The sequence below is a fragment of the Protomyctophum parallelum genome (genome assembly GCF_964188405.1).
Source record: "Protomyctophum parallelum genome assembly, chromosome: 2".
Classification (NCBI taxonomy): domain Eukaryota; kingdom Metazoa; phylum Chordata; class Actinopteri; order Myctophiformes; family Myctophidae; genus Protomyctophum; species Protomyctophum parallelum.
In genome coordinates, this window is record NC_139699.1 from 10758331 (window position 1) to 10771148 (window position 12818).

Consider the following 12818-nt stretch of genomic DNA (forward strand, 5'->3'; position numbering starts at 1 on the left):
CGCCCGTCCGTGTTGGATGGAGGAGGGATAGAGAGGGGAGTTGCACCACTCAGTTCACACGGGTGTAATCTTTTTTTTATTACAAACTAGTGGTTCTACAACGATTCCTACATGGATGTTATCGTTTATAACGTAGGATGAGGTTAAACTGGACAGAGAGGTCTGCATATTAGAGGCTAAATTAGGACTCTAGTATTATCTCACCATAGTTTTGTCTGTCTAGAACTGAACAGGGTTTGATCTTTAACTTTCCATGCGGTCATTCATGAAGCAATAAGCCACGAGAGGTCTCAGGTTACCGGGTATTTTACAATGGCTGAGAGGCGTAGGCTCCCAGCCAACTATTACATTCACAAAAGTAGATACACTTTGCACACCAGACTCGACCAGAGCGAGCCACATCACTTCCTTGTTTTGCTCGGCAAGTATAGGCTATGTGACAGGAGAATAGCGCTTGATGTCTTTATGGGGCTGCCTGGAGCCACACATTCAGTCATATGAGCCGGGCGGTGCTTAGACGTCCACACGGCATGGGTTTGTAAGGAAATCAAGCGCTCCTCTTCCCCAGTACAGCTACAGAGCTGCGGAATCAGCTGGGAATGATATAAAGTGATTGAAGGTTGTGGGTTATCGGTGAAATTTACAACGTTCACGTGACGGTAACCAGCCAATCAGAATCAAGTATTGGGACTAACCGTTTTAGAAACATGCATATAGCGCTGCACGATAGGTGTTACCGATGCTACTAACGAAGGCTCTGTTCTGGTCAAACAGAGTCAGGGTGCTGCTGTTGGCTCACTGGAAACACCGCTAGACCAGTGGGTCTCAAAGTGTCCTTGAGTGGGTTCCAAATGGCCCCGTATGGGTCTGTAATTGAAGTTATTCTGCGTGCATATTAGGTGGTTAAAATGACAAAGATGATTATTTGTTTTAATATTGTCAGTTTTATGCGTTTGTTTTGGGTGGAAATTATGTTTGTATGATTTGTTTATTTGTTTATTTATCATTGTGCTTGTCGATGCTCTTATTGCTGTCCAAATAAAATGTTTGATTTGCCAAGTTTCATAAAAAAACAAATCAAATCAAATATAAAGAATGTAATAGTTTATTATTCGTGCAGCGCTGCATACTTCACTGGCGAGCACCGCCTGTCCTTCTGAGACGCAGCGAAAGATACTGATCATTAAAAAAAAAACACATTCCTTGAGGAAGCATGATAGGTTTCTACAAAGTGTTATTTTTATTTATTTTTCTGTTGGCTTAACCCATTTTGGCCCGAAATTTTAAAAATGTCTTCAAAATCCTGACAGTTTTCTGAAAAGGCTTATGTTTCTGTATCAGTGGTGCTCCATATTTCATGTCAAGAACCCCAAAAAATGATATGCAATATCCCCATCTGAAAATATGTAGTTCCAGGGACCTCCCCAGAAGCAAAGATTTTAGTTAAAATGTTCACTCTGTAATAATATATACGGTATTCAAAGATTTGAGGCACATTTTCCTGATTTTTCAAAAATAGCAGACCTACAAGAGCTTGTAGGTCTGCTATTTTTCAATAGATAAAGCATGACATAATGCTTAAAACACCAACAGGGGTTCCCGCCCAAAATGGCTTAATAGAAGTGAGTGCATGCCTGCAGGGGTATATGGGTGAGATTAATTTGAATTGGGGTTTGGGGGTTGTTGTGGGAGAGACAAATTTGGTTTAATTCAGTATTCTTTGGCAGCCTGCAGGGTTTAGGGATTATTTCTTCCCCGCCAACAGTGATATGGGTTCAGTTATGTGGTGTGTTAGGTTGTGTGCTGAACGGTACTTCCCTGACTTCCCCCGAAAAAGGAATTGGAAAATTCAAAAGTGAGTTGCGACTCGAGCACCCGGTTTGTTTTTTCAATGATTCCCTTCTTGCAGTTCGGCTCGGCGCCAAGAAATGGAGGCTATGCGTTATTTCTTCCTTGAACGGTACTTCCCTTGACAACATTTGGTCATCAGTGTGGCTGGGTTGGTAAATCTAACCACCCTAATACTGTAATACACCCACCAACTGCCTCATCTACAATACTGTAGCCCTTTTATACACATCACTTTACATACTGTAGATCAGGGGTGGGCAACTGGCGGGCCGGGGGCCACATGCGGCCCCCACCTTCACTTAATGTGGCCCTCAGGTTAATATCAGAATACTGATATAATATTGGTTTCAGGCAATTCCACAACATGCAAACATGACCTGCTTTAATTACTTCAGTCTAAATGAGTAGCTCAATGCTCAACACACGTATAATTAAAGGCATTTGAAATTACATAAAAATGAAATTTTCAGGATTCCAATTCGAATATAGCAAAAATAGCCGATCTGCGACACGTTTTGAGCTTGTAGATCGGCTATTTTTGCTACGACAGTAATATATGGCCCTAGGGAGTGAGTGTGGAAATATAGTGGCCCTCTCCATCGTCAAAGTTGCCCACCCCTGCTGTAGATTGTGCATTTCATTCACCCATTCATGCACCAATGGCGGGGGAAACCATGCAAGGCTCCACCAACCCGCACATCGGGAGACATTAGGGGTTCGGAGTCTTGCTCAAGGACACTTCGACACTAACTCTGGGGGAGCCCACAGGGATCGAACTGGGAACCATGTGGTTTCCAATCCGTCCATTATACTGGCCACTCTACCCACATTGGCCCCTGGATATACTGTAGTCAGACAAGTAAAATATCAACAATCATAGTTTTCTTTAAAGCATAATATTTTAGCTTTCTTTCTACTTTGCGTCTGGTACGAGCCATGTCTCCATTGGAAATGTGTTATTTAGCATACACTGGGTGGTTTTGGGTTTGGGAACTAATTAAGAGACTTGGCTTACTGAAATCTGAAGAGAAAAGAGGAGTACGCTGTTGGCTTCATCCATAGCCCTGGGCTCGCTCGAGGATGTTTGGCTGGTGGCTCTGAGGCAAAAAAAATTGCAGAAATGTTTTTGGTCAGTAATCAGTTATCTTGTTTATATGAAATGTTCGCCTAATTTAATTTAGTTCTGCTCCAGGGCTGTTTCTTCCTTCTTGAAAATGGGGCTAAATAATCACCGGCATAGTGGTAGGCTTTTTAACCAAGCAAAGCATAAAACAGCGTTCAGACCTGAATATATATACTGTATATATTCTCCTCGGGTTCGCCCTGTTTGTTTGCGCCACGCCCGTTTAGCGCAACTCCTCGTCTTTGCATTGACTTTGTATGTAATCGTGGCGCTCTAAAACCATCCAAGTCTGAACACACCTTTACCGGGAAGGTTGTATTATGATATACAGATGATGTCATTTACTATAAACACTAGCCCTTACCCGTTGTGAGATATTGCATCTTACTGCTTTGGCATCTTACTGCTACTAATAATACAAATAGCGACTTATTGATGACAATGTACAACTTCTATGATAATTACCCTGTGTTTTTGCGTGCTTGAATGAACCTAGTTTTGACATGACTGGCTATGCATACACAATCCTTACAAGATTCCTCACCTCGTGAATGGCTACTCTGCACATACTTTAGCCTCACATGAGCAGCAAAAAAATAAATAAAGAAATTACGAAAGCAATTTGTTCTCCTTCATCACCTTATCTGATAAACACATTTTCAACAAATTACTTTGCAATTGATTTTCTCATTAGTCATTTTGTGAGTGGTGTCTGCAGAGATGACTATACCAATCAAAAAAAGTGCTGAAAATACGTTCCCTCAATCACACGTTAACTACCACCAATAACATAGTTTTGATTGCATGCCATATTTACTATGCATCATGCCATTGATGCTCATTGTGATGAAAGCATAGGTCTATATTTGTAAAGGGAGGCGTGCGGTATTGAATTGATATTCCTGATTAGCATTGTATTCTGGGAAATGAGGAGCAGGCGTCGCTAGATAATTTGATGGGACAATCTGGCAAATAAAAAGATTGTGTGACAGCCCCTTTGAGTTTCGCATGCATAATGAAGTGGGGCATGTTCAGTTTGAAGCTGATGCTGGCGGTGCCCCTCGAATGCTATTTATTTTTTGATTCAGAACATTGGTATTTCAGTCATTTGATAATTCCAGTGATTTTCCAGAGATGTAAGATATACTACTGTATGTTTTGTACCGTTGTATTTGCTTATGTTCTTCCGTGTCTATGTGGATTGTGGGACTAAGCATATAGGATAAAGAACTTGGACCTGATTTGTTTTGTGCCTGTCTTGTCTTGTCTTGTCTTGCAGGGCAGCGTGAGAAGCAGTCATCAAATCTCCCCCCAGGAATTCCTCGGGGAGCTGAAGTCGGGGGCTGTGGACGAGCGCCTGTTTGCGTGTCTGGATTCACTGCGCGTCTCCCTCACTAGCAACCCTGTCAGGTGAGAATGGAAATGGCCTTTTTTCATACAGTACATGTAATATCTGCCCTTACAGTCGTCTGTCTAAGCAAACACACAGACAGACATGTGTGCCTTCATCCCTTCGGCACACACCCTTACATATATGATATGATATTCCAGAGGTCTTTCCCTCACTGAGTCAGGACCCAGTGACCCTCCCCTGGTTGCTTGGTGAGTCAGGACCCAGTGACCCTCCCCTGGTTGCTTGGGGAGTCAGGACCCAGTGACCCTCCCCTGGTTGCTTGGGAGTCGGGACCCAGTGACCCTCCCCTGGTTGCTTTTGAGTCGGGACCCAGTGACCCTCCCCTGGTTGCTTTTGAGTCGGGACCCAGTGACCCTCCCCTGGTTGCTTGGGAAGTCGGGACCGAGTGACCCTCCCCTGGTTGCTTGGGGAGTCTGATTTATGATTTATTCATATGTATTGCAGCCACAGCTGTATGTCGGTTATTCCCTTGCCTGATTTTTAATTGTTTGATTCATATCAGTAGTATCCCTGTTGCCTCCACTGCATGTTGTACCACAGAGATGACACAGCAGTCAGCAGGTGGAGGGGGGGGGGGGGGTTCAAATTCCACCATTCTCTCTACTCTCTACTTTAATTGCACCTTTCATGCTTTTATTTAAAAATGCAGGTCACATATACAGAGATACAGAAAGCCGCAGGCAATTGAGGGGCAGGCAATGAAATTGACAAGTTGCTTGCATTAAAATTACGCATGATTTTCAAGAGCCACTTTTTTCCATTACTTATGCCCTTGTCAGGTCCTTGCTTATTTCAAATCCCTCAAATCTTTTCTCATATGCATTTCGTCGTGTGTGTGTGTGTGTGTGTGTGTGTGTGTGTGTGGGTTTCTCCTTCATGGATTGCTGTGCTGTCTGGTACACGACAGATATTACATCTGTCTGTTGCAATAATGAAAGTATGAGCTCAGTGATAAATGGTAAAGATACTTGGTAAAGGAGTTTTCATTAATTTACATCAGCGACTTTGAAGAGAGCTTTGGGTCATTGTATACCTCTTTGTTCACTTTGTAATTGTCTGTTAGGCACGATCATTTCAATCCGGATACCTTGCAATATCACACAGTTCCTCTTATAGGGCTTGCCTATTTCCACTTAACTAGATTTTACACCAGTTTGTATTTGTCTCCACCAGGCCGAAGGCTTGGGGAGAGAGTATGTTTTGTACTCCGTCCGTCCGTCCGTCCGTCTGTGAACAGCTAATCTCCGTTAACCCGGTCGATGCCAAATTTTGCACACACACTCCCTGGATGCAAACGAAGAACCTCTGCCCCAAACTTTTTTGATATTACTCCTCCAGATTCTGTCCAGAAATCCCGCAAATCGTTACACAGTATCTCTATAGTCATGTGTTCAAGATGGATCTGTCCGATATTTCATATTCCATCCTATTTGGCTAACATAGGCTTTCAAAGTTTGCAGGATTGGCCCGTATATAAACACAATGTATTCTTTTTTATAGCTATAGCTTGACTGGTGTTAACCTTTTTTTAGAAAGTTGTTTCCTCTCGAACTGCAGTCCCTTCTTATCAAATCCCAAATCTGCAGACAGTGCAGCTTAACCTCACAAACACCTTGCTCTCTGTCTCCATGCAGCTACAGCACAGATGAAACTTTTAGTTTCGGCTCGCTGTACAGTCAAGAACTATGTGTACTGGCAGCTACTGTACTGTGCATAATACAGTATAGGTTGGAACTAAAAGATGATTCCCCTACAAGCCTCATGGCTCCTGTGCAGAACTGTACACATTGTTGCTGTGAATAGTACCCTAGCCGGTAGCACTTTACAATAATGACCCGTTATAAAGCATTTATAAACGTTTATAAGCAGTTTGTAGACTATTAACAAATCATTATTAACCTGTTTGTTGACATTCGTAAATGATTATTAAAACCGTTATAACTATGGTTACAAATCATTTATAAGGTATTAGTAAGTAGTAAACTATTCATTAATAAGCCATTTATATACATCTGTAAATGATTATTAAATCATTTATAATGACCCCATGATAAAGCATTTATAAACGTTTATAAGCAGTTTGTAGACTATTAACAAATCATTAACAACCTGCTTGTTTACATTTGTAAATGATTACTAAAACCTTTATAACAAATTTACAAATAATTTATAAAGTATTAGTAAGTAGTAAAACTATTCATGAATAAGCCATGTATAATACATCTGTAAATGATTATTAAATCATTTGTAACTGATGTTATATAATATATACAAGCTATTTGTATATTTGGGAAATGTGTTTGTTCATGTTTAACATATACTTTGTAAAACATTCCTAAAATATCTATAAATCCTTAGTACATGTTATTAAGTGGAGGAGGACAGTCATACTCGGATACGAGTGACCGCCGATGATGATGAAAGTGACGACAGTTCATCATTTACAACTGTCTGTTAATGTTTGTTCATGTTTAACATATGCTTTGTAAAACATTCCTAAAACATATATAAATCCTTAGTACATGTTATTAAGGTCCCTATAGTAAAGTGACGACAGTTCATCATTTACAACTGTCTGTTAATGTTTGTTCATGTTTAACATATGCTTTGTAAAACATTCCTAAAACATATATAAATCCTTAGTACATGTTATTAAGGTCCCTATAGTAAAGTGACGACAGTTCATCATTTACAACTGTCTGTTAATGTTTGTTCATGTTTAACATATGCTTTGTAAAACATTCCTAAAACATATATAAATCCTTAGTACATGTTATTAAGGTCCCTATAGTAAAGTGACGACAGTTCATAATTTACAACTGTCTGTTAATGTTTGTTCATGTTTAACATATGCTTTGTAAAACATTCCTAAAACATATATAAATCCTTAGTACATGTTATTAAGGTCCCTATAGTAAAGTGACGACAGTTCATCATTTACAACTGTCTGTTAATGTTTGTTCATGTTTAACCCAACATCATTTTATGTTGAAGATGTGTTGCATTGTGGGTAATCCTCAGTACAGAGGAACTCCATACTGAGGGTAAGATGGTCTCCTGTTTTCTCAGGCACAAACAAATTAATTACAAACATCTATGCTTCATATAAGTGGCCAGATATGCACTCATGTTTACATAGTGTTATTCAGTAACATTCGTTTTTGAGAATTCACTTACATGAAGTGTCAGTGAATTCTCATGTAACACAGGCTACACAGCACAGCTAACAGCTGTGCTAACAGCTAGCTAACATGCTAACCGTTTTTCAAACAATTAAATAAACAATGTCATATGATACCATGACATACAAAAACGAATGTTACTGAATAACACTATGTAAACATGAGTGCATATCTGGCCACTTATATGAAGCTTAGATGTTTGTAATTAATTTGTTTGTGCCTGAGCAAACAGGAGACCATCTTACCCTCAGTATGGAGTTCCTCTGTACTGAGGATTACCCACAATGCAACACAACATCTTCAACATAAAATGATGTTGGGTTAAACATGAACAAACATTAACAGACAGTTGTAAATGATGAACTGTCGTCACTTTACTATAGGGACCTTAATAACATGTACTAAGGAGTTATATATGTTTTAGGAATGTTTTACAAAGCATATGTTAAACATGAACAACCATTAACAGACAGTTGTAAATTATGAACTGTCGTCACTTTACTATAGGGACCTTAATAACATGTACTAAGGATTTATATATGTTTTAGGAATGTTTTACAAAGCATATGTTAAACATGAACAAACATTAACAGACAGTTGTAAATTATGAACTGTCGTCACTTTACTATAGGGACCTTAATAACATGTACTAAGGATTTATATATGTTTTAGGAATGTTTTACAAAGCATATGTTAAACATGAACAAACATTAACAGACAGTTGTAAATGATGAACTGTCGTCACTTTCATCATCATCGGCGGTCACTCGTATCCGAGTATGACTGTCCTCCTCCACTTAATAACATGTACTAAGGATTTATAGATATTTTAGGAATGTTTTACAAAGTATATGTTAAACATGAACAAACACATTTCCCAAATATACAAATAGCTTGTATATATTATATAACATCAGTTACAAATGATTTAATAATCATTTACAGATGTATTATACATGGCTTATTCATGAATAGTTTTACTACTTACTAATACTTTATAAATTATTTGTAAATTTGTTTTAAAGGTTTTAGTAATCATTTACAAATGTAAACAAGCAGGTTGTTAATGATTTGTTAATAGTCTACAAACTGCTTATAAACGTTTATAAATGCTTTATCATGGGGTCATTACAAATGATTTAATAATCATTTACAGATGTATATAAATGGCTTATTAATGAATAGTTTACTACTTACTAATACCTTATAAATGATTTGTAACCATAGTTATAACGGTTTTAATAATCATTTACGAATGTCAACAAACAGGTTAATAATGATTTGTTAATAGTCTACAAACTGCTTATAAACGTTTATAAATGCTTTATAACGGGTCATTATTGTAAAGTGCTACCCAATAGCCTAATAATAGCCAGTTGTATTGTTAGAGACACCTGACGCTCTCATTGTTTTCCTCTGCTGAGTTTGTGTTTGTGTGGGAACATAACTGTGGTCCGACACAGTGCCTGATTTGTTTTGTTATACCTGAAGAATGTTAGATGTTTTTGTCAACTTTATAATATCCAAATGTTATTTGGTTGTGGTTTTGTGTTTTGTCCGTGTTGTAGAAGATGCACGGCAACATGAACAGAGGTTTTGGCTTTTGTTTTTAGTCGTTCATTTTGAATGAGTAACTAAAAAATGTATTGTTTTATTATTCATTGAAATAATTCCTTCTATGCACAGAGTAAATCTGAGGCCCAATATTAATAGTTACCAGTCGCTTATCCTTCAAGGGTGGAGATTGTACTCTCAAATTAGAGTGTGTTGTGTGTATGAAGATGTGCAATTCTTTTTATATATATACTCTAAATATATCTGGCCAGGCCAGGGGACCTACCCATGCAGGGCGCTGTTTTTTCCATGACATTATTTATTTATATATAAATAAAATAAACCTAAACAAAAACATAAGAGTAACTGAAATGAATTGGACAGGCAGCCAACTAGTGCTGCATGCATAGGTGTCTGAATCTAAATCTCCATCTTTTATCGATTAATTGTTCAGCACCAATTCGTCTTTATTGACTAATTTCCTATTTTAGCTCCACACTTGAGGTCTGTGGGCTGGGTTCCCCCGCCCCCCCCCCCACCATGCTCCAGTGCAGGCCTATAGTCAGGCTTCTACAGTATTCCTTTCCTTTGCCACAGCTAGCAAACCATTTTGTTAATCTATTTAGGACTGACGTCAAAAAAAAAAAAAGTCTTCTGAAAGAATATATATTCAAAGATCTGTGCCGCATTTTCACGATAAAAAAGAAAAATAGCAGACCTACAAGCTCGTAGCGCGCCACTCGGTGGCGCGCTATGAGCTTGTAGATCTGCTATTTTTCAACAGCTAAAGTATAACATAATGCTTAGTTAAAACACCAAAAGGCGTTCCCGCCCAGAATGGTTTAACTCCATGTTTTCTGACTAACTCGGACAGGTACACAGTTTAAGTTAAATGCTTCGGGGGCAGAACAACAAGTCCCTCGACCTTGCCGGCCTCATGTATAAAACAGTGCCAGTGTGTTTGTTGTTCATGCAGTGAATGGTAAAGGTGGCGATAATATATCCTTGCATCATCTCCTCCTGACCAGCTGGCCCCGTTATGTATTTCACTGGTTATTATCTGTCCTCGTTGTTTGATCTCATATGGTCCTGAGCCCGCGGCTGTGGTCCACAGTTTGGCAGTACAGCAGTGTTGATTTCGGCGACTAAAACCGAGACGGAAAATGTTCGTCGACTACCTTTTTTCACTGACGAAAACTAAATGGAAACTAAATGAAAACTAAGCTATGATGACTAAGATGACTTTAGACTAAGACTAAAATGTATTGACAATTTCGTCAACAAATAAAAACTAGACTAAGATGTTAGGAAGGGACTAGTGGACAAGAGATCCAGTATGAGTCATTTTGCACTTGGTTGCATGCTGAAAATAGCCGATCTACAAGCTCACAAGCTTGTAGATCGGCTATTTTCAGCAAGCGTAAAATCAGTCATTATGACGGCCTCAAGGCCCGCCAAAATACATTTTAGTCGACTAAATCACATGTAGATTTAGTCGACTAAAATATTATGACATTTAGTCATTCCGGATGACTAAAATGTGACTAAAACTAAATGAAAACTATTAAAGAGACTATGACTAAAACTAAAATAGAAAATTTGCTGCCAAAAACAACACTGTAGTACAGTACAGTTACAATATATTCTGTGGTTGGCTCCCTCTGTGCTTATAGTCGGAGTCTCTGATTGGACAGCTGATTGATGTGAAGGTGTCTGATTGGACTCCGGACGGAGTGATGTTTCCATTACTGGCCTCGACTACCATGTCCGACATGGACTTGATCATTATCTTAATATCTTTTCTTTCCTTTTTCCCCAATTCTGGCTTTTCTGTTCCCATTTTTTACACTCATCCAGACTTTTGTATTATAATAATTTAATTAAATCATTCCATCTACTAATAATAGTAGATGAAAGTAGCAAGTAGTCAAACTCTTAATATTTTATTTCTAACTATACTATTCTGTATAACATGAAGCATGTCTGTAAAGTTAGTGCATGTAGGCTTATTGAAGTAGAGGGACAAGGGGGCACGGTGGCACAGTCTGTAGTGCTGTCGCCTCACAGCTAGAAGGTCCTGGGTTCGATTCCCGCTGGGGACGCTGTGGGTGCTCCTCCGCGTCTTCAGTGCCCATACCCGAGGCGGGGTTGGCGAAAGGGCCTTTCTGTGTGGAGTTTGCATGTTCTCCCCGTGTCCCCTAGGGTAGGTACCCTCACATGTTCTCCCCCGTGTCCCCTAGGGTAAGTACCCTCACATGTTCTCCCCGTGTCCCCTAGGGTAGGTAGTAGGTACCCTCACAAAACATGCAGTAATCCTGGTCTCTAAACTACCTCCCCCTGGCCAGCTGGGGAGCCTGATGGAGGGGAAAGGAACTGGTTGGAATAACGTGTTCCTTCCACTCGCTACGTCCGGCCAGGGAAATTCCCCCCCCCGTCAGGTGAAAAGAAGCAGCTTGGACTCCTCATGCATAGAAGGAGGCATGAGGTCAGTCTGCTGCCCCCCCCCCCCCCAGGTTGGCAGAGGAAGTGTAGCGCCCAGGATTACATTAGATAATTGGCACTGGGTGAAAAAAACTGGGTTGCAAAATCGTGGGATAAAAATTATTAAAAAAGTAGAGAGACAATGCATTGTATAAATAAACTATGAACTGCTATGCTTAGAGAACAGCACACGTTCACGTTACCAGAGACTCGTGCAACAATAGATTAGATTCAGTGTTATACGAAATGGTCTGTTAAGCCGTGGTCTTAACCATTCGCCCGCTCAGGATTACAAAAGAGTATTTATGTATTGTTTTGTTTTTCGTATCCCCCACCTGCTTCCAAGTCTGGATCAATATGTGATGGAATGGAATGAGCTCTTTCTCCTGATGGCTAAACCATTTCTTTCAAGGAAACGTTCCGTATTGCAACCATGTATAGCTAGCCTGCAATTGCAGCTGTGTTAATACAAAGTCAATACCCAGCCCTTTACGGCCTCATCCAGAAATCTAACCCCCATTGGCTTTCCCCCAGTCCCAGTGGTTTATGAGGACACTCCAGTGCAGGAGTGCCAGTATATATATATACGTGAGATGAGTCACGGGTGATAGCAGCTCACTCCCCTTCATAGTACCCCCATCTTTCTCTTTGCTTCAACTCTCTCATCAGGCAACATTGGCCCTCTCTTTCTCTTCTCATTCATCTTAAGAGCAAGACATGGCTCTCACTCCTCTGCACCCTCTTCTTTCAGCCCAGTCATCAGTCCCTTAATGCTGTCTCAGTCCCCCCTTGCCACTCATTCTCCAACTCCCATCACACTCCTTCACCTGCCCTTCTCTGCCGGTTTCATCTCCGTTCACGACGGCCCATTAACAACATTCCACCCCTTTAAAAGTCTTTCCTTGCTTATGCCCCCTTTATCCTCTCTATCCTTTATCTTATTCTCTCGACCTCGGTTCGCACCAACAAGCCTCTCTAGTTTCTACTCTGTGTCAAAATAATCCTGTCTTGTGTGTGTGTGTGTGTGTTAGTGTCCCAGCAAAAAGCCCACTAGCCCAGGATGTAATGTAAAGGCCATAATTTCCCCTGAGTCCAATAAAAACAGTGGCCCCCGTCTCACTTCGCTCTACAGGGGATTGCTTAGTCAAGGTGACAAATCTACAGCACAGATATTTCTTCAGATATTTTCTTATTTTTTTCCCCCACAACGTCT

At 40.0% G+C, this 12818-nt stretch overlaps 1 protein-coding gene across 1 annotated transcript in view; it reads left to right on the top strand.

Moving 5' to 3' along the window:
• LOC310854503 (protein diaphanous homolog 3-like) overlaps positions 1 to 12818 on the top strand; it is a gene marked incomplete at its 3' end in the record, with an annotated part of 343448 nt that overhangs the window by 31360 nt on the left and 299270 nt on the right. Inside the window, exon 5 of the mRNA XM_083759183.1 lies at positions 4254 to 4384. Within this exon, the coding sequence (XP_083615309.1) occupies positions 4254 to 4384 (131 nt within the window). The remainder of the gene's footprint in view (positions 1 to 4253; positions 4385 to 12818) is intronic.